At 38.0% G+C, this 21,715-nt stretch overlaps 1 protein-coding gene across 1 annotated transcript in view; it reads right to left on the bottom strand.

Annotated features, from left to right (window-relative positions):
• BMP5 (bone morphogenetic protein 5) overlaps positions 1 to 21,715 on the bottom strand; it is a 123,507-nt gene that overhangs the window by 25,114 nt on the left and 76,678 nt on the right. The window contains exon 3 of the mRNA NM_001204901.1: positions 20,170 to 20,318. Within this exon, the coding sequence (NP_001191830.1) occupies positions 20,170 to 20,318 (149 nt within the window). The remainder of the gene's footprint in view (positions 1 to 20,169; positions 20,319 to 21,715) is intronic.

Genomic DNA, 21,715 nt, shown 5'->3' with positions numbered 1-21,715 from the left:
ACATATATATTAAGGATTGACAATACCATGGAGCTGAAAGTGGTGTGGGATAATAAAAAGAGTATTAACATAAAAGGGTAATAAGGAACAACAGCTTGAATCCAAACTTAATCACCTTAGGATTCAGACAAGCCTAGGCATAGCCAGAATTGCTAAGTTTAATTCATCAGGCATATATGTGGCTGAGGACAGAGAAACCTGGAGAGAGAGAATGCACCGTAAGGAAAAGGTGACCCCCTAAATTACAGATTCAGAGCAATGTCCTAGTGAGTAGAAGGAAGCAGGGATTTTTGAGTCTGTAACTCAGTGTTCCTTTTGGCCCAGCTCCAAGGTTTGCATGATTGACTCCTTAAGAACAAAGAGAATTCAAGAAAACCTAATAGAAGTCTTTTTACCCAAAGGGCCCATAAAATCCTGGGAGGGCAAAGTAGCCCAACTTTGGAGCTTGGTTAACAGTGTGACACAGGGGAAGGAAAAAGATTCTTCCTCCATCAGGAGAGTGGATTCCAAGTAGCTCTACACTGGTAGCAGATGGCAGCACCAGAACCTAGGCTCGTATCTCCCGTGCTCGTATCAGTAGTCAGTTCAGAGCATGGGAGCAGCTCAAAGGTGAGCAAAGAAGCACTCTGATCGCCTTGGGAGTTTTAAGGTGGATCAAAAACATACCACTGTGAGAGGCAGGCTGGTGATGGGATGAAGTGGCCCTAGAACAAGAGGACACTTCCCTTGTGTCACCCCCCAGGTCCTGATGTTGTACCCTAGGAAGAAGGAAGGGCAATGATCTACGAAAAGGGGGGACTGACAACACGAGGGATAAGACCTTGTCAGCTGGAAGTTGCTCAACTTTTAATAGACCTCCCACACAAATGGGAGAGGAGAGGGAGATAGAAAAGGCTCTTGGAAGGATTTACCAGCATCCCAAGGATTTCACTGATGGCAGCTATACCCAAAGAAACGTTGTGCCCAATTATCTCAGGTTTGTGCCTCCCGGAATTCATGGATTATAACATAAAAGGAGTGATGAGAACAAATATGGGAGTCCAGAATTTGATATGGGCAAAAATATTGTCTTTTGCAATTACAAAAAGAATACCCGTTACACCTTTCCCTGTGAATGTTCTTTTCCAACTATTCCTACCTTGGCCATCTTGTCTTCATCTCAAAATTACTGTACAGGTACTGAGGGAAGAGCAGCAATTTGAGAAGCCAATATATAGGCATATTATTTCTCAGTTTCATTAAGTGTAGAATGAATAAAGATGGGAATAGGATGGGTATTGTCTAAGCAAACAAGTCTTCTTTTCACACAGAATCAGGAGGAAGGTATGTGAGACTGGAGCTCGAACCTATGCGTTTTGCTGTTACTGAAGATAGAGATTCAGGACTTCCAGATCTGACACCCTGACCCAAATGACTTGTGTAGCATCCCTGGGAATCAGGGTGTCGTATTCACATCTGCCTAAGGACACAACCATTTCAAATTTAGAGTCAATAGAGAAGGTAGGCTGGCAACCAAAGATCCCTCCCAAACTCACCAGTTCCGTATTTCAGACCATTCTTTTTGGAAAATGTGACTTTCAATATGTTTATTTCTCTAAAAACGGGGTTATTAAAGGAGACTCTGACATAAAACAGCTCTTTGGAGACATGTTGATGTTATAAGGATAAGTGGTTCCAAATATGAGCATTTAGTTTCCCTCCAGAACACACAGTTTGAAAAACATTCATCTGAGGGTTTATCAGAGTCTAAACGTTGATATCACTCTAAGACGTTAGCATAAATTCCAGCTTTTTTTTTTTTTCCTATAAACCCACAGTAATTGACTGCTTAACCTGAAACACCTGTGATGAAACTTGCACACAAGTTACCTATTCTTCATTTTGAAAGGTTCTTGCAGCATCCTTTATGGACTCGTTCATAGAAAACAAATCACTGCACTGTTTCTCATTCACATATTCTCCTGCTCTTTGCTTATTTTCAATCTGTGATTAAATTTGATTCTGGTGCTCTTAAATTATAGTTTCCATAGCTCTAAATTATACTGGAATTTTACCCTTTTTAGAAACAGATGATTTAGAATGTGCAGAATTCTCTACTCGGCATATAGACTAAATCATTTTTATATCAGATTTAAAGGAATGTGGGGGAGATAGAATTTTGTCTACTTAAAATTCCATATACATTTTAACTCAGTGTAACCTGAAATTAAGCATATTGTAATCTAGCTATGAATTTCAACTCCCATAATTTGATGAAAATTTTGCAGTTTCTAGTTTTCAGTAAAAGTTCAGACCTATTACCAGATATTTGAAGTATCATAAATAGAATTGTATACCCACACTCAGAATTGTCTTGTTTTTAAGATGGTTTCCATTGCCTTTTAATCTCAAACAAAAACAAAGTAAAGCTGGGATTTTAAACTATTTCAGTGATACTGAAAACTCCTAGTAACACGGTATTGGTAAAAAATATATATAGTTTTGAATTTCAGAGTGCAAGGTAGTTGGATTTTTTAGTGATTCTTCGTGGTGATTCTGGGCTTCTGTTTAACGACCCAGGCTTATCGTGTAATTCCTCTGCTAGATCTTTTCCTTCTCTTCTTTATATTGACATTTAAAAGAATACATAAAGAATACTTTATTTTATAGTAAGTATTATATATTTGAAATTATATATTCTTTATTTAAAAGTATCAGAAGGGTCAAATGTACTCGTATGCATGCATAAAGACAGGATTCCGTGGTTGATGATAAGCAGAAAAGACACATTGGAGGCATGACGTCCACGGAGGGCACATGGGGACCATGTCCTCATGTGCCCACACCAACAGTGGGTCAACTGTTATGTGCAGACAAGAAATGTGATCACAATTCCTGGTTACACTGCAGTAGAAGAAATCCATTTTCCTCTATGATTGGGGCAGGTGAATAGGAGAGAAGTTTCAAAGAGATTTTTTTGTTCCTTTTTATGGCCACACCCATGGCATATGGCAGTTCCTAGGCGAGGGGTTGAATCAGAGCTACAGCTGCTGGCCTACACCACAGTCATAGCAACATCGGATCCAAGCTGCATCAGCTTGCGGCAACGCCAGATCCTTAACCTACTGGGCAAGGCCAGGGATCAAACCCGCATCCTGACAGACATTATGTTGTTCTTCACCCACTGAGCCATAACAGGACCTCCCTCAAAGAGATTTTTAAAAAAGTTTAAATTCTTTCTAAAAAGTTTGCAGTGGGTTGGGGATCCAGCATTGCAGTGAGTTGTGGTGTAGGTCACAGAGGCAGCTCGGATATGGTGTGGCTGTGGCTGTAGCACAGGCTGGCAGCTGTAGCTCCTATTCACCCCTTAGCTGGGAACTTCCATATGCTGCAGGTGTGGCCCTAAAAAAAAGAAAAAGGGAGTCCCCGTCAAGCCTCAGTGGTTAACAAATCCGACTAGGAACCATGAGGTTTTGGGTTCGATCCCTGGCCTTGATCAGTGGGTTAAGGATCCGGCATTGCCATGAGCTGTGGTGTAGGTTGCAGACATGGCTCTGATCCTGTGTTGCTGTGGCTGTGGCGTAGACCGGCGGCTACAGCTCCAATTGGACCCCTAGCCTGGGAACCTCCATATGCCATGGGAACGGCCCAAAAAAATGGCAAAAAAAAATAAATAAATAAAAAAGAAAGAAAGAAAGAAAGAAAAGAAAAAATAAAAATCAAAGGTTTGTAGAAGAGACTGTCATGCCCTACAGTTTGAGAAAGTCATGGGGATTAGAAAAAAAACTGGACTATTTAGTCAGAAACACAGGCATGATGGTTCAGGGTGCGATGGGTGGGACATGCCAACAGTTGAGAACTGCAGCCCGAGAGACTCATGGAAGGGGCTGGGGGGTTGGTGCTGGAGGGAGAAAGGCCGAGAACCATAAAAGAGCAGGGCCAGAGGTCTGTGCCCCATTGTGGAAGCTTTCCAGAACGCTCAAATATTTCATTGCCCCGAGGGTGGGACTGAGGCGATGGAAGGTGATTTGTCTCCTTTCCACCGACATCTTCTGAAAAGCAGAGGCTTGCAGTCTCAGGGGTGACAATCCCCACAAATGCTTTTTCCTGGGGCCCAATTTTCAGCTAGTGGAAATAGGAATTTCAAACTAGGAATTGTAGTTTACCTACACATAAGCACTTACTTTTTAATAGCTCTTCTCTTTATATATAGTGCCTTTCCCCTGAGGTCCTGTGAAATTTACAGACATCATCTGTCACACGTCCCAAAAAGATTGGTTACCAGTTGGTCTTACAGGCCTCATTTATTTTAAGAAAGCAGAAACATTCTTTTCACAAAACCAGGGGAAGAGTGAATAATTTTTAGTCATCTTTCCAGTTATTGTATGACTTTTTAAAATTAAAAAATGTACACACACATACTTCTTTCCTTTAAAACCATAGGAGAATTAAATAATACTATAATGAAGGAGATTTTCAGCAGAAATCAACCCAAAAAAGCCTTTGAAAATTATTTCTATGTGTTAAGATATCACTGGAGAGAAGCTTTTAGACATCCAACCTGGAATTTGTTTCATAGCAGTGAAATTAATTTTATACTCTGTGTTTTATCTATAGTGGATGAAAGTGGTCTTTGTAACTAAACTTAATGCATTACTTGGGAAATTTATGAGTGTCTAAAGGAAACATTTTTTTTACCAGCTTATATGCTACATTATTCAAAAAGAACTTTTATCATACAAAAAAAATAGTTCATTAAATGTTTGACCTTCCCTTTCAATTTGATACATGAACCTGTGAAATGATCTAGAATCTTTAGAATAGTCCTGGACTACCAAAATGGAAGAGAAATACATCATTTTGACACTCAATAAAGAGAAAGAGTGAAAGGAATAAGAGGTATTTTCCCAAATAGGCAGTGAAGACCTAATACTGAATACCTAATGTATATCCCATGATGATAAGTGTCTGCTTTTTGCCTCCCAAAAAAGGAAAAAAAATGAAGTTAAGACATTTGATATTTGATCCTTTCCTCTACATAGGGAGGTAGGGTCACAAAACATTCCTCTTTTTTTTTTTTTTGGCTTTCTTAGGGCCACACCCACAGCATATGGAGGTTCCCAGGCTAGGGGTCAAAATGGAGCTACAGCTGCCGGCCTAGGCCACAGCCACAGCAACACGGGATCCGAGCCATGACTGCAACCTACAGCACAGCTCATGGCAAGGATGGATCCTTAACTCACTGAACAAGGCCAGGGATCAAACCTGCGTCCTCATGGATCCTAGTCAGATTTGTTTCTGCTGTGCCATGATGGGAACTCCACAAAACATTCATTTGAGTAAAGAGAAGCAGAACTTTCCTTCACCAGTTTCTCAGGGGTCTGGCCACAGGAGAACATGAACTGGCCTGCCTCACATAAGGGACCAGGCACAGGTGAGACCTCATGCCACCATGATTCCATGGCTATTCCATGACTCCATAGTGTTCCATGATTCCATGGTAGCTTCCAGAGCAGGAGCATCCTTCTGAGCTGTCCATATACAAAACAATGGTTGGGTTCCCAGAGTGTTTACCTCTCGGTCAGATTGAATCAAAAGCAGTTCTGAGAGTTCCTGTCATGGCACAGTGGAAATGAATCCGACTAGGAACCATGAGGTTGCAGGTTCAATCCCTGGCCTCGCTCAGTGGGTTAAGGATCCGGTGTTGCCATGACCTGTGGTGTGGGTCACAGACGAGGCTCAGATCTGGCATTGTTGTGGCTGTTATGTAGGCCAGCAGCTGTAGCTCTGATTGGACCCCTAGCCTGGGAACCTCCATATGCAGTCCTACAAAGCAAAAAACAAACAACAACAATAACAACAAAAAGCAATTCTGACCTCACAGTAAAAGTAGAACTTTTCTTTGTCTATCAGTTGTACCACCTCAGAGAGGGATCATGTGACGACTTCCTTATAAATATAGCTGGTACCCACAAGTCGAGCAAGTGACCCTTCAAAATGATCAGGGAAATTGAGAACTGAGAAGGTTAGCCCCTTCAGTCCTGCTGAAGTTAAGGAAGAAAGCAGCAGGAGCCATTTGGAAGTATTTTGCCAGCTGTTTCACAAACATCAATTTATTTACTCCTCCCAACCAATGGTTACACTTTAAAGATGAATAACTTAGGCTCAGAAAAGGGTCATGGTTTTGACTCAGCCCTAAAGCAACAACTCCTCCTTTAAGTGCACAGATCTCTCCTTTGTGAGGAGTTGTTTGGGGCCAATACCTTCATCTTGAGCCCCCGCTGTCCACCTGGAGAAGAGTGGGGACTATCCATCCATTTTCCGAGACTGTCAGTGACACACACACTGTGTCTGTCAAGAACACTGTGGTAGCTGCTGGTTTTGTGAAATTTAAAGTTGGACTTTCCTTAGTAAGTAGGAAGACCACTTAACACTCCTTCCAGTCGTAGAAACACAAGTGGTTCCCCTCGTTTCTATGCCATTCAAATTGAAACCAGAGAAGTCTGACTACAGAAGAAAATAGTATGCATGTTTAAAGAGCTGGGATATGTAATTTCCCTGGCAAAGTCGTTTCCTTCTGAGAGTTCCCTCTGAGGCACAGTGGGTTAAGAGCCTGACAGCAGTGGCTTGTGTCTCCGTGGAGGCCAGGGTTCAATCCCCAGCCCAGCTCGGCACAGTGAGTTAAAGGATCTGGTGTGGTGTACGTCACAGCTGTACCTCCAATCCAGTCGCTGGTCTGGGAACTTCCACATGCTGTAGGTGCAGCTATAAAAAATTTTTTTAAAAGTGGTTTCCCTCTAATTTCAAGTTTTGATCCTCATTTGCAATACATACTGTTGGCTTTGGTGGATTGATGCTTTGGTTTCTGTTTTGGCTTTTCTTTGTCCCTGTGAGCTTCCATGAGGTGAGCCCAAGTTTAGTGAGTAACTGCTAGTTCCTTCCATGGACTAAAGGCTCTCTCTTCTTCCCACTGTGCTCCCTACTCATGATGCAAAACCAGCCCTGCCTTTGTTTTGCTGTATGTCTTTAAGAAATACGTTGCAATGTGTCTTTAAGAAATATGTTCAGCAATATTAAATTTACAGTGGGCAGAACAATGGGAGAGACCGAGTTAACTCTTTGCCCAATGAGAACAAGGAGGATCTCGTACTCCTCAAGGCCCTAAGTCAATATTACCATGAAAATATTTACCCCTCAGATCATTAGTCAAACCAGAGTGAGAGCCTAGAAGAGGGACTATAACAAACAACAAAAACTGGAATATGTTCCTGACATTGGCATTTGCTTGGCAAGATGGGTGCTCCATGGTTGCTGTTTTGAATTAGGGAAAATCGAAAACAGAAATACAGATGTAGCCAAACACTTCCATATCCCTTTTCATTAAGGGAAATCTAAAAAATGGCAAAAATACATCTTTCACCAGATAATGAAGCAGGACTAACTCCTGTTTGTCTCTGCTTACCTTAAATCATTGATTTCAAAACTCTTTTTCATGTATGTTTTTGAGTCGTGATGCTAAAATTTGGATAAGCCAATTATGTTCACCATGTGGCTCTCATTCAACTACACACATACTATGAATTAAAACAAAGGAAATTGCCTTTAAAACCTTGTTTTGAAACATTGTATATCTAATGGACATAGTAAAACAGCAAATTCAAGTTTTTTCAATTTATTATTGAATGTATTCTATCATTAAATCTGTGTTTAAAGAAAAAATATTTTATTTCTACCAATCACTATACAAGACTAGGTCGTAGAGACCCATTTTAGGGTACCAACCGGGGAAAAACATAATATAGATAACAAAATAGATATAGATATTTTAAAAGACATCAGCATCACAATTCTTCCAAAAGAACTAAGAGATCTGGACATCACATTCAAACCATTTTGTTCAAAATATGAGGTTTTTGGAAAAGCAGTCATGCTCACCCAATTAAACTCTGCTCATAGGGAGAAATATTAAAAAGCGAAGCTAAGCACACTGACAAATTAAAAACGTGTTTCATTGCCAGAGATTTTTCTTTTCAATTTGGGGGTCAGGGAGGAAATTACTTCAAGGTCATGCTCCTCAAAACACAATGCAGGGAGTCCTCTTTAGGGCTGGAGCAATACCAAGTCACCATCAGCCACGCTGTTGGAAGGAAAATGGTGAGATGAGAGAAAAAACTTCATACTGACTTTTTGCAAAGCAGTGAATTAAAAGATTTTGGAATCTGTATGCTTGCCTACCCTTAGGTGAGTTTGCTGCACCCTGATTGAAACTACACACTTGAGCACCAGGTGACAGTTAAAAAGGAGGGTGGGAGAGGTAGCCATGAGGATTCCATGATGGGGAGTGTGGATTGCAGAGTAAAACAGAGATGGACAGAAAACGAGAAAGGAGAACTTAGCAAAATACTTCAGTGAGCTACACAGGCACACAGGAAGGGGGACGTTTGTCATCAAATTCAAAATAAAGGTATTAAATTTGGCTATATTTAATTACATGTTGAAGCTGACTGCTGGCAGGAAATAAAGTTGCTTTTTCTTCTTTTCAGTCTATAAATGTATCAAATTAACCACAATTGTGTAAGGAGCTAAAAGAAATACTGAACTAGTTAGATTTAAAAACCAAAAAAAAAAAAAAAATACATAGTAAAAATGCTATTACCTTTTGTGGTTCGGATCACAATTAAATTGCAGACAAAAAATACAAAAACCCAAAGGTAATTCCCAACAGATCCAACATAAAATTCAATTTTGTTCCATAGCAATCATGATTAATAGCATTGCTTTGTTTGGAAATTATTTTAAAAATACATTTTTTTCAGTTTCAAATTTATATAAAAATTCATGTAATTTATGAGAGCTATAGTATGTAAGATCTGGCTCCAAACAAATCATTTTTAGATTCATGGAAAGATTCTTAAACTTTCTAAGGCTGTTTCCTCATATACCAAATGGGAAAATAGTTAAGATGAAGTTAACCTTCCATTGAAAGAGCTTACCAAATGCCTGGCATCTAGTATGTTCTCAGGAAATGTTAATTTCCATCAGTTATTAATATTATTTTGATTGACCATCACAGCAAATACAGTGGTTTGAATATGTACTTTAAGTGGCCTAAAGATGTACCTAATAAATAAAACCTGAGTTAAACATGAAGAACTAAAAACTAAGAAAAGTACTGCCAAAATGAGGGTTTAAAAAAAAAAAAAAAAAAAGCAGCTATTTGTAGAGACAGAAAACAAGTTTTGCTAAGTTGAATGCATTTGAAAACACATAAAATATAGTTTATAAAAACTGTATGTGACTAAGAAGAGTTGGGTTGAGCAAAGTAGAAATTGAGCAGTGTTCCAATATTTAAGTCCAGTTACTCAAGCCAAAGGCATATTGATGATTTTGCTCATTTTTATGCAGTGGGAAAATCGCAAAAATCTAAAACACAGGAAAGATTTATGTTCTCTGATGTTTTTGAAGTCATTACACAAGTTAGAAAACCCGTAGGTCATAGCTTACTTGGGTTTGGAAAATTAACCAATACTGATGTTAAACCCCAAAGGAAATCTATGTCATATTTATTTTCAGTAGAAATCTAGTCATTTTCACCATAAAGATACAGGAAGTCTTCTCAATGGAAATGCTACTGAATCATTCACACAAAATAACCAATGCAGTTGTTTTGTTTAGCTATCTTTTAAATATTTCTCCATGGCTTGACTCATGCCAAAAAAAAAAAAAAAAAAAAAGTTTTTTTTTTTTAGAAAAACTGACATATTGCCATAGATTAATTCATGTTTTAATGTTTTTAAAATTCTATAGAAATATGACAGAAACAGAAACCACTTGTACAACTATAAATGTAATAAAATTCACTGAGTAATAAAAAAAGAAAGTTTAAAGAAAAGATTCTGGAAAAATTTAGATTAAGTTGTGTGTTTTGTTGAGGTACTGAAAAACATTATAGCACTTCAAAGAAAAAATATATAATCCTACTAAATTTGTAATATGAGCTCTCTAGACCCCTTAATAATTATAGATTTTCAACTGTGAACTTGTCTGATCCTTTGCATGATTACTTGGGAATTTGTTTAGGCCTGGGTATTTGCCCTCTTTGTACACACACGCACTTAGCCCAGAACAAAGTTCATAGGATTTCTAGCATTTCTTGCTTCCCTTTATCAGTTTCTCCATCTCTGATTTGATATAATATGTTGTCTTGGTTTAAATATAACTATTTAATACCAGGCTCCTTAAGATGGTACAGTTCTGGAGTTCCCTTGGTGGAACAGCGGTAACAAACTCAGCTAGCATCCATGAAGACTCAGGTTCTATCCCTGGCCTTGCTCAGCGGGTTAAGGATCCGTCATTGCTGTGAGCTGTGGTGTAGGTCACAGACTAGGCTCGGATCCCGCGTTTCTGTGGCTGTGGTGTAGGCTGGCAGCTACAGCTCCAATTCAACCCCTAGCCTGGGAACCTCCATATGTCAGAGGTGCGGCCCTTAAAAAAAAAAAAAGATGGTACAGTTCTATTCACTGTACCCTCTGTAAATACAATATTTATATATGTATAATGCTTAAGGCATAAGCATATGCTTATAAGTTACAATTACCTGGGAAATTATCTCATGCACTGTAACAACCTCTACTGCTGTACAGCACTGGGAACTACATCTAGTCACTTGTGATGGAGCATGATGGAGGATAATGTGCGAAAAAAAGAATGTTTAGGAGTTCCCGTTGTGGTGAGTGGAAATGAATCCAACTAGGAACCATGAGGTTGCAGGTTCCATCCCTGGCCTCACTCAGTGGGTTAAGGATCCTGCGTTGCTGTGGCTCTGGCAAAGGCCGGCAGCTGTAGTTTCAATTAAACCCCTAGCCTTGGAACTTCCATATGCCGTGGGTGCAGCCCTAGAAAGACAAAAAGAAAAAAAAAAAAAGAATGTATATATATGTGTGACTGGGTCACTTTGCTGTACAGTAGAAAATTGGCAGAACACTGTAAATGAAATATAATGGAAAAAATAATTAAAAATCATTTTAAAAAAAGAAAGAAAGTACAGGTCAAGTTGAAAAAAACATGTAACACTCTCTAGACAAAATGTCAAATAAACAGTGAATTCTATTCACACGTGGCTCATCTCTTCACAATACAAAGAGTTCTACAGCCATTAACTCTCACATCTCAGGCACTTTTTTCCTATGTCTTCAATCTCCTCTTTTCACACATTGATTTAATTTCTGGACTATGGGAAAAATGCTTAATTTTACTTATTCATTGTATTTGTTTAAGTATTTGAACATAACTATTCTTCAGCTGTCCTCATTTGTTCTTAAATACTCATCCAAAAATCAAGCAAGTATGCTCTAATTATCCTTAACATTAAACAGTACATAAAGAACTACTTCATTTACACTAATATTTACCTAAAACAAATCATAGAAGTATATGTTCCTTATTCCTATCAGAACATGGAGCAGGATATGTAGCTCTTGCAGTCTCTTGGATGTAGAGACTCTCATTTATTTCTTTGAAACCAACTGTCATCCCCATAAATTCAGCAAAAGGGAGCCATATGGTTTTGTGAACAAAAATGTCTTAATTGCTTTATAAGATAAAGTTCAGATAAAGGAAGAGAATATTATCAAATCTCAAAATGTTTAAGAGATCCTCTGATAAGTGGGCATAATTCAACTTTTTGAACTTAGATAAATAAAAATGAGAAACTGTAGTCAAAACAGCTAGACAAAAAGAAAAATATTACCCTTGATCTCTGAATTTCTTCTGCTACTTATTAGCACAATGTCAGCTGATATTCAGATTAAGCAGCCACATAGATCATCTGACCCTTGACACAGATAAATAGTCCTCTGACAACACAGGGGCTTAATTGGGGAATTTTTCCCCCGAGGTAAAAGAAGACTGTATTGGGGGATCTAAGGATAACACAACAAACTTGTTAAACCAGATACTTCATGTACAAGCAGCAGATTCCGGGACCTACTAAATTTCAGCAGATATTACATGAAGAACTCTTCATCTCTCACACAAACATGCTCACATTCCATAAAAGTAAAAGACTAGCAAGTTAGTAACTTACACTTATTTAATATATAATAATGTGAGGACTTCAGACACTAGAATATATTTTTCTAACTAGGAGTATATATTCTATAACTCAAAAGACGTCATAGAATTTTTGAAAAATCTGATTTTTTTTAACAGTATATTTAGGAGCCATCACAGGATATTGCAATTTTGGAGAAAATGTCTATCAGTATGTTAAATCACTGAGCACATAATAAGGAACAACAGGAAACGATACTTCAAAATTGTAGAAAAATATAATTAATCCCATTTATTATTATTAATGTAGGTGTGGCAATTATCAATTTCCAGAAACAAACTCCAAAAAAAAATCCCAATAGAGAACATGGCAAAACCCTGGGTAACAACCCTGGGTCTTGAAATAACCCACTTTCTATTTAATTGTACTGATAACTAAAGTAAAGAACTTTTTAAAATTACGGTTTGCACAATAACGTTGGTGAAAATAAAAGATTAAATTGTTAGTGCTTTTAGAAAATCTCTGACATATATATTATATATATAATATATATAATATATGCATATATATAATTTCTAAAAATGGAATAGAGAAAACTGTACCAACAAGTGGGGGAGGGGGGCTAGCCGCAACTTTATCCCTTTTCAATGTCTGGGAACTATAGCTACTAACCAGCATGGTTATAATGAGGACACAACAATTACAAGGGTTTGTTTCATTGACTTTCAGAGAGGGCTTCGTGATATTCTTCCAGTCAATTCACAAGGTATCTTCAGTTTTCTGACTTTTTTTTTTTCTTGGCTACGCTGGGCAGCATGTGGAAGTTCCTAGGTCACGGATTAAACCCATGTCACAACAATGACAATGCTGGATCCTTAACCCACTAGGGCACCAGAGAACTCCTAGTTTTCTGATTTTTTTTTTTTTTTAATAGGGAATACCATTTAGGTAGTGGGGCTTGTATGCAATTTGCTAAAAATGTTAGCATTATCTATTAGGAGCCATTAGGCTCCACTCTTTAACAAAGACTTTCAATTTTTTTTTTTTAACCATGTGTCTTATGAGCATTAAAACACTATTTGTAATTCTACTATCTTTGTAAGAAGTCACATTTATGTGTAAGGCTTGCTAGTAAGTTTCCAAAGCCAAATGCTAATAATTTACACTGAGGCATCTCTCAGTTGAAATTTTTCAGATGTTAATGTAGGCCAGCCTTTAACCAGTTTTCCGTGTTTATTACCCTACCAAGTGACAAGAAACTTGTTTCCTTTATATTCATTAATGCAATTAGTTATCCCTCAAATAAACATGCTCTTTTTCTGAAGAACTAAAATGGTTGGGCCTCAAAAAGCTACCATATTAAGTATTAGTAATTTGAGATTCTCCAGTGCCTATGAATATCTAGCCAATATAAGCAATCAATTGGTCATGACACATACCTCTGAGTGTTCATTTCCATTGGCTTCATACATTTAAAATACATTTTCATATATTTATGTATGTATATATTTACTATGTAAATTTATATCATATATGTATGTACATATACATACACATATACATACTATGTGTGTGTTTATCATATATTTATGTATGTATATATTTATATTACATACATTTTCATATATTTAAAATCTTCCTATGAGAAACCATTTTATTAACCAAAGTTATTAGACATGTACCTAATAACAAACCTGTCTCTACACTATGCTTCCAACTCAAAGTTTAAGAAGATACATCAATAATCTTACCTTTCTCCAGTAGGCTATCATTTGTGAATTTATCTAAAACCCACTTACATCATCTGCAAAACCTCCACAATAAAAGAACTTGATCCCAAGTTAAAGGAGTACCACCTAGAGCAGGTTTCTGTGCATTTTCTCCTCCAGTTCAACCCAAAGACCTTTATTCCTGTCCTCCCATATTCCCGGGACTACTGTTTAATACAGGCTCACACTGTCCTTGGAAAACATCTACCATTACATTTATTTTATTAATGCGAGGGCTAAACATAAAACATTTTGTCAGAGCCAAGATCTGAATCTAGTTTGCCTAATTTCATCTTGGAATTTACTTCTCCAGCATGGAGCTATCTATTCTATTTATTTTTCCTCATTTAAATTAAGTATCAAAACTTTAATCTCAGTTATCATAGCAATAATGATAAATATCTTGATATTTAAACATTAATGATAATGAATTTGGTTTGATAGTTTAATATCTCTGAAAAAAATTTTCTTGATTTGGCTACAAAATTCAGTGAGATTTTGAAATCTCTGATTTTAAATCTGAATTTTTACCTTGATATATTTGGAAATTATGACACAACTTTGTTCAAAGAAAAATGGGTTTTAGAGTTATATTTTAAAAAGAACCTTATCATGTTTCTTGGACATTAAACAATACTCTGACAAAACAACATTTTGGTGACTTGAATACAAATGAATCAGAAACATACGGATTGAATTTTCCTTGACGTATAAGTGGGCTTGAATAGACAAGAAAAAGTCATTGGCAAAATTTACACTGAATATTGCCAAACCTAAAATGTCTGAAAACACAGGGTTTTTAAAGAGACATTCTAATGATCCCCAAAATACTATCTTTGTTTTTCCATTTCTAAATTACTCTACAAACCCAAATTTGAAAAAAGAATTCATTTACTTGGAAGTTTTAAACTACATAAAGGATCAAACAATGGAAAAGTATAGGAGTTCCTGTCATGGTTCAGCAGTTAATGAACCTGACTAGCATCCATGAGGACTCGGGTTTGATCCCTGGCCTCGCTCAGTGGGTTAAGTATCCGGCATTGCCGTGAGCTGTGGTGTATGTCACAGAGGCGGCTCAGATCCTGCATTGCTGTGGCTCTGGTGTAGGCCAGCGGCTACAGTTCTGATTAGACCCCTGGCCTGGGAACCTCCATATGCCACGGGTGCAGCCCTATAAAGACAAAAAGACAAAAAGACAAAAAAAAAAAAAAAAAAAAAAAAGGAAAAAGTATAGCATTCGGGGAGAAAACCCAAGTCTTAAAAGCTAGATTAAATTGCTACCTGGGTAATAAATTCTGTGTACATATATATGTAAAGGATAGCAATTACCATAGATTTATTATCAATTTCAATAAAGATCTAACAAGCAAGATAATTAATGCATCTTTGTGATTTGGGGAGAGTATCTCATCACAGAAGTGGAGCAGATCTCTCATCTCCACCATGAGAGAGGACTTGCGAATTCTGAAACTGACTTAGCACAACTGGGTACAACCACTTGTCTGGAATTTCTAGATTTGGCTCTTAAGAAGCAGCAATGTTTCTCTTCTGGTTGCTGCTCATATGTATGTTTTATTTAGCTGAAACGCACATATGAGCTCAGAGAATTATCTATTCTGCACGAAAGAAAAAATCAATAGGATATCCTTAAATTCCCCTGCCAAATCCATGGCAGATCATTTATCAAATCTCTAAAAGGAAAATTTCACAAACTGTCATATTTTCCACAGGTCCTCTAGGGATCATAACGCTACTTTTGATTTCAACGGTCTTTTGATTTCCAAAATAGATTTAGACCTCTTAGCTATTTTTTCTTTGTGGGGGTAGGATAAACAAAATTTAATAATATATATCACTGACTTTCTCCTCATCTTATGATTGAAACAATTTTAACTACTGTACTATGGTTTGTGGTAAAAAAAAATATTCCCCTCCTGTGTTACACCTAATTGGTTTGGTTAATAAGCACCCCCAGATTTACCATTTGGAATGTCTTTTTTTTTTTTTTTTTTTTTTTTTTTTTTTTGTTAGGGCCACACCCACAGCAAATGGAATTTCCCAGGCTAAGGGTCGAATTGGAGCTACAGCTGCCAGCCTACACCACAGCCACAGCACCACCAGGTCTGAACCATGTCTGCTGTAGCGACCTACACTGCAGCTCACAGAAATGCTGGATCCTTGACCCACTGAGCGAGGCCAGGGATTGGCCTGATGCTTCCCCTTGGATGCTAGTCAGGTTTATTACTGCTGAGCCACAATGGGAACTCCCTGGAATGTCTTCTTAAGAGTAACATGTTCATGTGTATAAAATAGATAAACAATGTCCTACTGCATAGCACAGGGAACTATATTAAAATTCCGTAATAAACTATACTAGAAAAGAATATGAAAAAGAATATGGACAGATATAACTGAATCACGTTGTAATACACAAGAAACTAATGCAACATTGTAAACCAACTGTACTTAAGTAAAAAAAGAAAAAGAATAACATGTTCAATGGCAGGTGGTCCACAAGAGCCTAAGTCACAAACTCATTCAATAATCATCCGAAACATTTTTAATACCTACAACCTTCATTGTCACAAATATCCAGGGTCCAAATGTGAACCAGAAATATATACCAATGATCTCATGAAACTGATATTCATTCAAACATGTGATCATGAAAATGTCACTCCGATTAATGCAGCAAGTCGAGTTATTTAATGAGTAGCGATCAAGCTACCAAAACATACATGTAAGTTAGAATGTCATGTTCCTTCTATGATTTGTCTTCAAATCACTCCCCTAATAGCATCTGCAATCATACTTAGACATGAAAGTTATTCTAGCCAAATCGGGACTTTTTCCAGACTACACTGGGCCATTTGGCTATCCTATGTAATTACCCACATTGCTTCCTCATCCAGGAATGAATTCTCTCCTCCTTTCTCACCATCAATCCCTTTCCCTCCTCATCTTAATTCCTTGAAATCTTCCCCAGGTGACCTCACCTAAGAGTCACCTGGACCACAGCTCTTTTGGTTCCATTTGGACTTAACTGTCTCTCTTAAGTTTTCCTATGGTGTCTTGATAGAATCATTATTTTTAACATGTAGGGAACTTTACTCCTTCTGAATTAGCTACAGATGTCTGTCCTCCAGGTTAAAGTCTCCTTAACACTTTCTCCTGCATGTATAGGCACTTAATACTTTAAGGTCGAACGAATGAATAAATGAATAATAGCCAACAAATGAATTTGAAAGCAGACTTTCCTGAGTATCATTCTTTCATAACTTCTAATTAATTTGCTGAGAAATAAACATATTCTGAATCCATGATTGCAAATAAAAGCTGGTCTGTCTCTTCTGTTTGAAGCAATACTGCAATATCACATTAAAAACATCATCAGTGGTGGGAGTTCCCGTTGTGGCTCAGTGGTTAACGAATCCGACCAGGAACCATGAGGTTGCGGGTTCGATCCCTGGCCTTGCTCAGTGGGTTAACGATCTGGCGTTGCCGTGAGCTGTGGTGTAGGCTGTAGATGTGGCTCAGATTCCGCGTTGCTGTGGCTCTGGCGTAGGCGGGTGGCGACAGCTCCAATTCGACCCCTAGCCTGGGAACCTCCATATGCCATGGGAGCGGCCCTAGAAAAGGCAAAAAGGCAAAAAAAGAAAAAAGAAAAAATCAGCAGTGGTGATGATGAAGCAGTGATAAGGTGAAGCATCTGGTTATCCATATTTATAGAGATATGCCACACACATAGTCTCCGTGAGGTTGCAGTTAATAAAACTAAGGTACCCGAAGGGTCGTTTACTTTTGCAAGGCCGTATATGCTCTAACTCTGGTTAAAATATATTTTAAGTATTGCTTAAAAATAAAAAGCCAGCTTACCTAACATATTTTACCATTTTAATATTTTCCTATCAGACAATATTAAAGAATCACAGTGAAAGGCCATGTATCTCAAAGTTAACGTTTAAATAAAGAATTTGGAAACCTTTGAAAAAAATGAAATGTTAGTTTATTTTAGGCTCCCCAATACCCCCTATAAATAATTCGAGTCATTTTAAAATAAAATTATCCATAAAATATAAGAGAAATCAACCAAAGGAAAAGAGTAAACAAAACATAAAGTAGTTTTCAGAGAGAAAAGGATAAACTGAAAGCAAGATAGAACAAATTATATGGTTCGTAAAGGAAAGAGAAGCAATACAAGAGAAGGAATGAAAAAACAAAAGAGAAATTTCAGAATTTTCAGATGGAGTGGCGAGGGAGAGGGGATTAAAAGGAAACAGGCCGATCATATTTCGCACATCTCCTGAGCTGTTTGGTTAGACATTTCTACATATCCCTAAGGAGAAAACTGAGAGAAGCACATACCACTAATTTAATTTTTCTTGTTTGGGCCACATACCAGGGAAGGGATGACTGGCTCGGCCCTGCCATGCACATTTCCCAGTTACATTTCTGACCATAAATGTACAGTAGTTGGACACCGTAAAAATGCTTGAAAGATTATTTAAATGGGTGCTTTTCTCCGCCTACATGTATAACCCTTGAACTGTGAAAATCCTTAACGATAACCTCAAAGCCATAAATGAAAGATAGCCTACAATTCAAAATATTTGAATTGCTTATCAAAATTAACAAATCAGCACTGTAATTAAGATCTATGGAAAAGTCTGGATTTGGGAGCCGAAGGGAATGTCTGAAAGCTGCCTGTAACACTTTCAGTAAGAATTTTCTCTTTCTAGATCAAGATCTGAAGCACGTGGAAGCCTTCACCAGACTGACTCTGGAATATATTTAATTTGCATTTATCAACATCATTCCATACACACAATCCTTGGAGTAATAGCATTGGCTATGGTCTTACTTTCAGGCGGTGAATGGGATTGTAACAATGCCACCGTGAGGTCCCACTGCTTAACTGTAACGACCCTCCCTGAAAGAGACCCACGGCAGACACAACTTTTACTTCACTCTGGTTTATTAAGCAAAGCATTAGTGTAATACAGCAAGGAGAACAGAGACAAGACTCTAGGGCTGATGTCTCTATTGCCAGATCCTGAAAAAATATTAAGGTAGAAAACCTGAATAAGGCACATTCTCTAACTAATCATCCCTTTAAAAACTACCCTCCCTAGACCTGGCTCTAGCATGTTTAGGTGTCCAGCAAAAGCATAAGATAGGCCCAGCTGGTATACTTCTGAATATTTTATAAGTACTAATCAAGCTAATAAATCATTAAAGAATGTTCATTCCTCTTATCATGACAAACATAACTTTAAATTACCTGGAAGTCCAGATTTGAATTTAAAACTTTTGGACTCTGAGTGATCAAAAGAAAACAAGGCCTCGGGCTCCCTGAGCTCCTGATGGAAGGGCCAGGACCCTTCTCACCTGTGTCTTTGTAAGCTCTCTTACTTTGGTCCGAAATGCCTGCCTTCCAACTTCTTCCCCTAATAGCCCATCTTGAAGACTGTAGCTCGAATTCACTCGCTGTTCTATACTCAGAGGTCCACTGGACCCTTCTTTGTGTAGCGACGAGCATTAAATCAAACCCCGAGCTGCCTTCCATGTCCCTCACTCAACTGCAAGCCTGGGGAAGCCACATCTGCATTTGCTCCCCATTTCATCCCCAGGCTTGAGCCAAGCACACAGCACATGAGTACCTGTGAACATACAAATAACTTCTGGAGCATCTTAAAAAGGAAGATTTCCTACAGACCCCTCCCAGAAGTGATTCTGGAGCTGTTGTCCTTGAGCTATGATGACCATATGTTAAGACCTAACTCAATATGATTTTTTGTGGTTTTTCTTGACTCTGTTGTTCCATCCCAACCCTCCCTCCTCCCGTGTATTATGGTACTCCCTTGTCTGTTTCCCTAGCACCTTTTTTGATACACATTTCTTTTTTTTTCAGTCAAGTTTTGAGACATCATTTGCCTATGGTACAATTCATCCTCACTTAGTGTACAGTTCCATATGTTTTTACAAATTACATAGTTGTGCAATCACCACCACAATCAAGACATAGATCCACAACACTATACACCACTTTCTTTTGGTATTGTTATATTATAACAGAGCTACTTACTTGCATACAGGCCTTCGACACAAGACTAAAAACTCCAAGAGCAGAAACGGTACCTAATTCTTCTTCACCCTCCACCCCAACTGCAGAGCTGAACAAGAAATGTGTGTTGGGTAAAATGTTCAGAAATTGATAAACCGATGAATATATTTCCCTGTCCTATAGAATGAATCCACCACCTTGCACAGTGTGTGTTTAAAACATACATGGGTTAAATCTCACAAAAAGCTGTAACTCTGAATGTGTCAATACCAGCACCACAAAAAGACAGGAAATTCAGTGCTTACCATCTCCTGTTTCTGCACAGAGCTGCAAGCCCAAATTGTTCTGTGGATTAATCACCCAGTGATTGCTGGTCACAGTGATATCAAAGACAAGCCAACCCACATCTAAAGCTTGGACTTTTCTTGTGTCTAACAAGAACAGATCTGCATCCCTAAGGAGAAAGAGAACAACAACAAAGAGAAGTTACAGGTTGGAATGATCATCATTTCCGATACGTAAGTGAAAACACTACAAAAGTCCTCTTACAATAACAGCAGTTAATTAAAGAGCAAGGGGAACAAATGACTCCAGTGATGAGTAATAAGATACAGAACCCTTTATTGCTAGGATCCCAATGCAAACCTGGTGCAGATTAGTAATATCTGAAAGTAATTTCCATCTTCCTGCTCTGCACGGTAGTGTCCTTTCCAGACTGACTCAGAGGTCTTGATTTGGTCCCTGATAATCCGTGTTTTCCCAAACCACTATCCATAAGTAGCCCTACACTGGCAAGGGTAAAACCAAATAGAGTTGGAAATGAAAGTAGCTGCTCCAGTGTGGATGGATGTGGATTCTCCAAGGAGATGGAAGCAGGCAGGCTGTGACGTGAGCATCTATTTGAGAGATAATTAATTTTCCTTTTATTTCAATTTTTATCGTATTTTTTCATTTTATTACATATTTTTTTCATTTCTCATTTCATCTTCCATTTTTTATTATATAATGAATTACTTTATGGGTACCAGAGGCCAAGAGAGGGTCACCAAGTATACCACTGGATTAAGGGAGAAATCCCCTAGATTCAGTGACAGATCTACCCTGACTTGCTTTTAACTTCTTTGCACACAAGCCCCCCGGGGGCAGTAGAAGCTATGACTATAAACGTGTATGTTCTGGATAATCTCCACAAGCTACTGTTATTAATATTTCTTAATCTTTAGTATTGAATTTCCAAATGTATGCGTATGTGTTGAACTATAATGAATTATTCTTTTAATGATTTTTAATTTTTTTTCTATTATAGCCAGTTTACCATGTTCTGTCCACTTTCTACTGTACAGCAAGGTGACCCAATCACACATACATATATACATTCTTTTTTCTCACATTATCATGCTCAGTCATAAGTTACTAGATATTTTTCCCAGTGGTATACAACAGGATCTCATTGCTTATCCATTCCAAAGGCAATAGTCTGCATCTATTAACCCCAGATTCCCAATCCACCCCACTCCCTCCCCCTCCCCCTTGACAACCACAGGTCTGTTCTCCATGTCCATGAGTTTCTTTCCTGTGGAAAGGTTCATTTGCACCGCATATTAAATTCCACATATAAGTGACATCATATGGTATTTGTCTTTCTCTCTCTGACTACTTCACTCAGTATGAGAGTCTCTAGTTCCATCGATGTTGCTACAAATGGAATTATTTTGCTCTTGAAATTTTTTTTTTTTTTTTTTTTTTTGCCTTTTGTCCTTTTAGGGCCACGCCCATGGCATATGGAGGTTCCCAGGCTAGGGGTCTAATCGGAGCTACAGCTGCCAGCCTACGCCAGAGGCGCAGCAATGC

This window comes from Sus scrofa, chromosome 7 (genome assembly GCF_000003025.6).
Source record: "Sus scrofa isolate TJ Tabasco breed Duroc chromosome 7, Sscrofa11.1, whole genome shotgun sequence".
Taxonomy (NCBI): Eukaryota; Metazoa; Chordata; class Mammalia; order Artiodactyla; family Suidae; genus Sus; species Sus scrofa.
The sequence above is the reverse complement of the archived record's forward strand: the minus strand, read 5'-3'. Positions and strand labels throughout refer to the sequence as shown.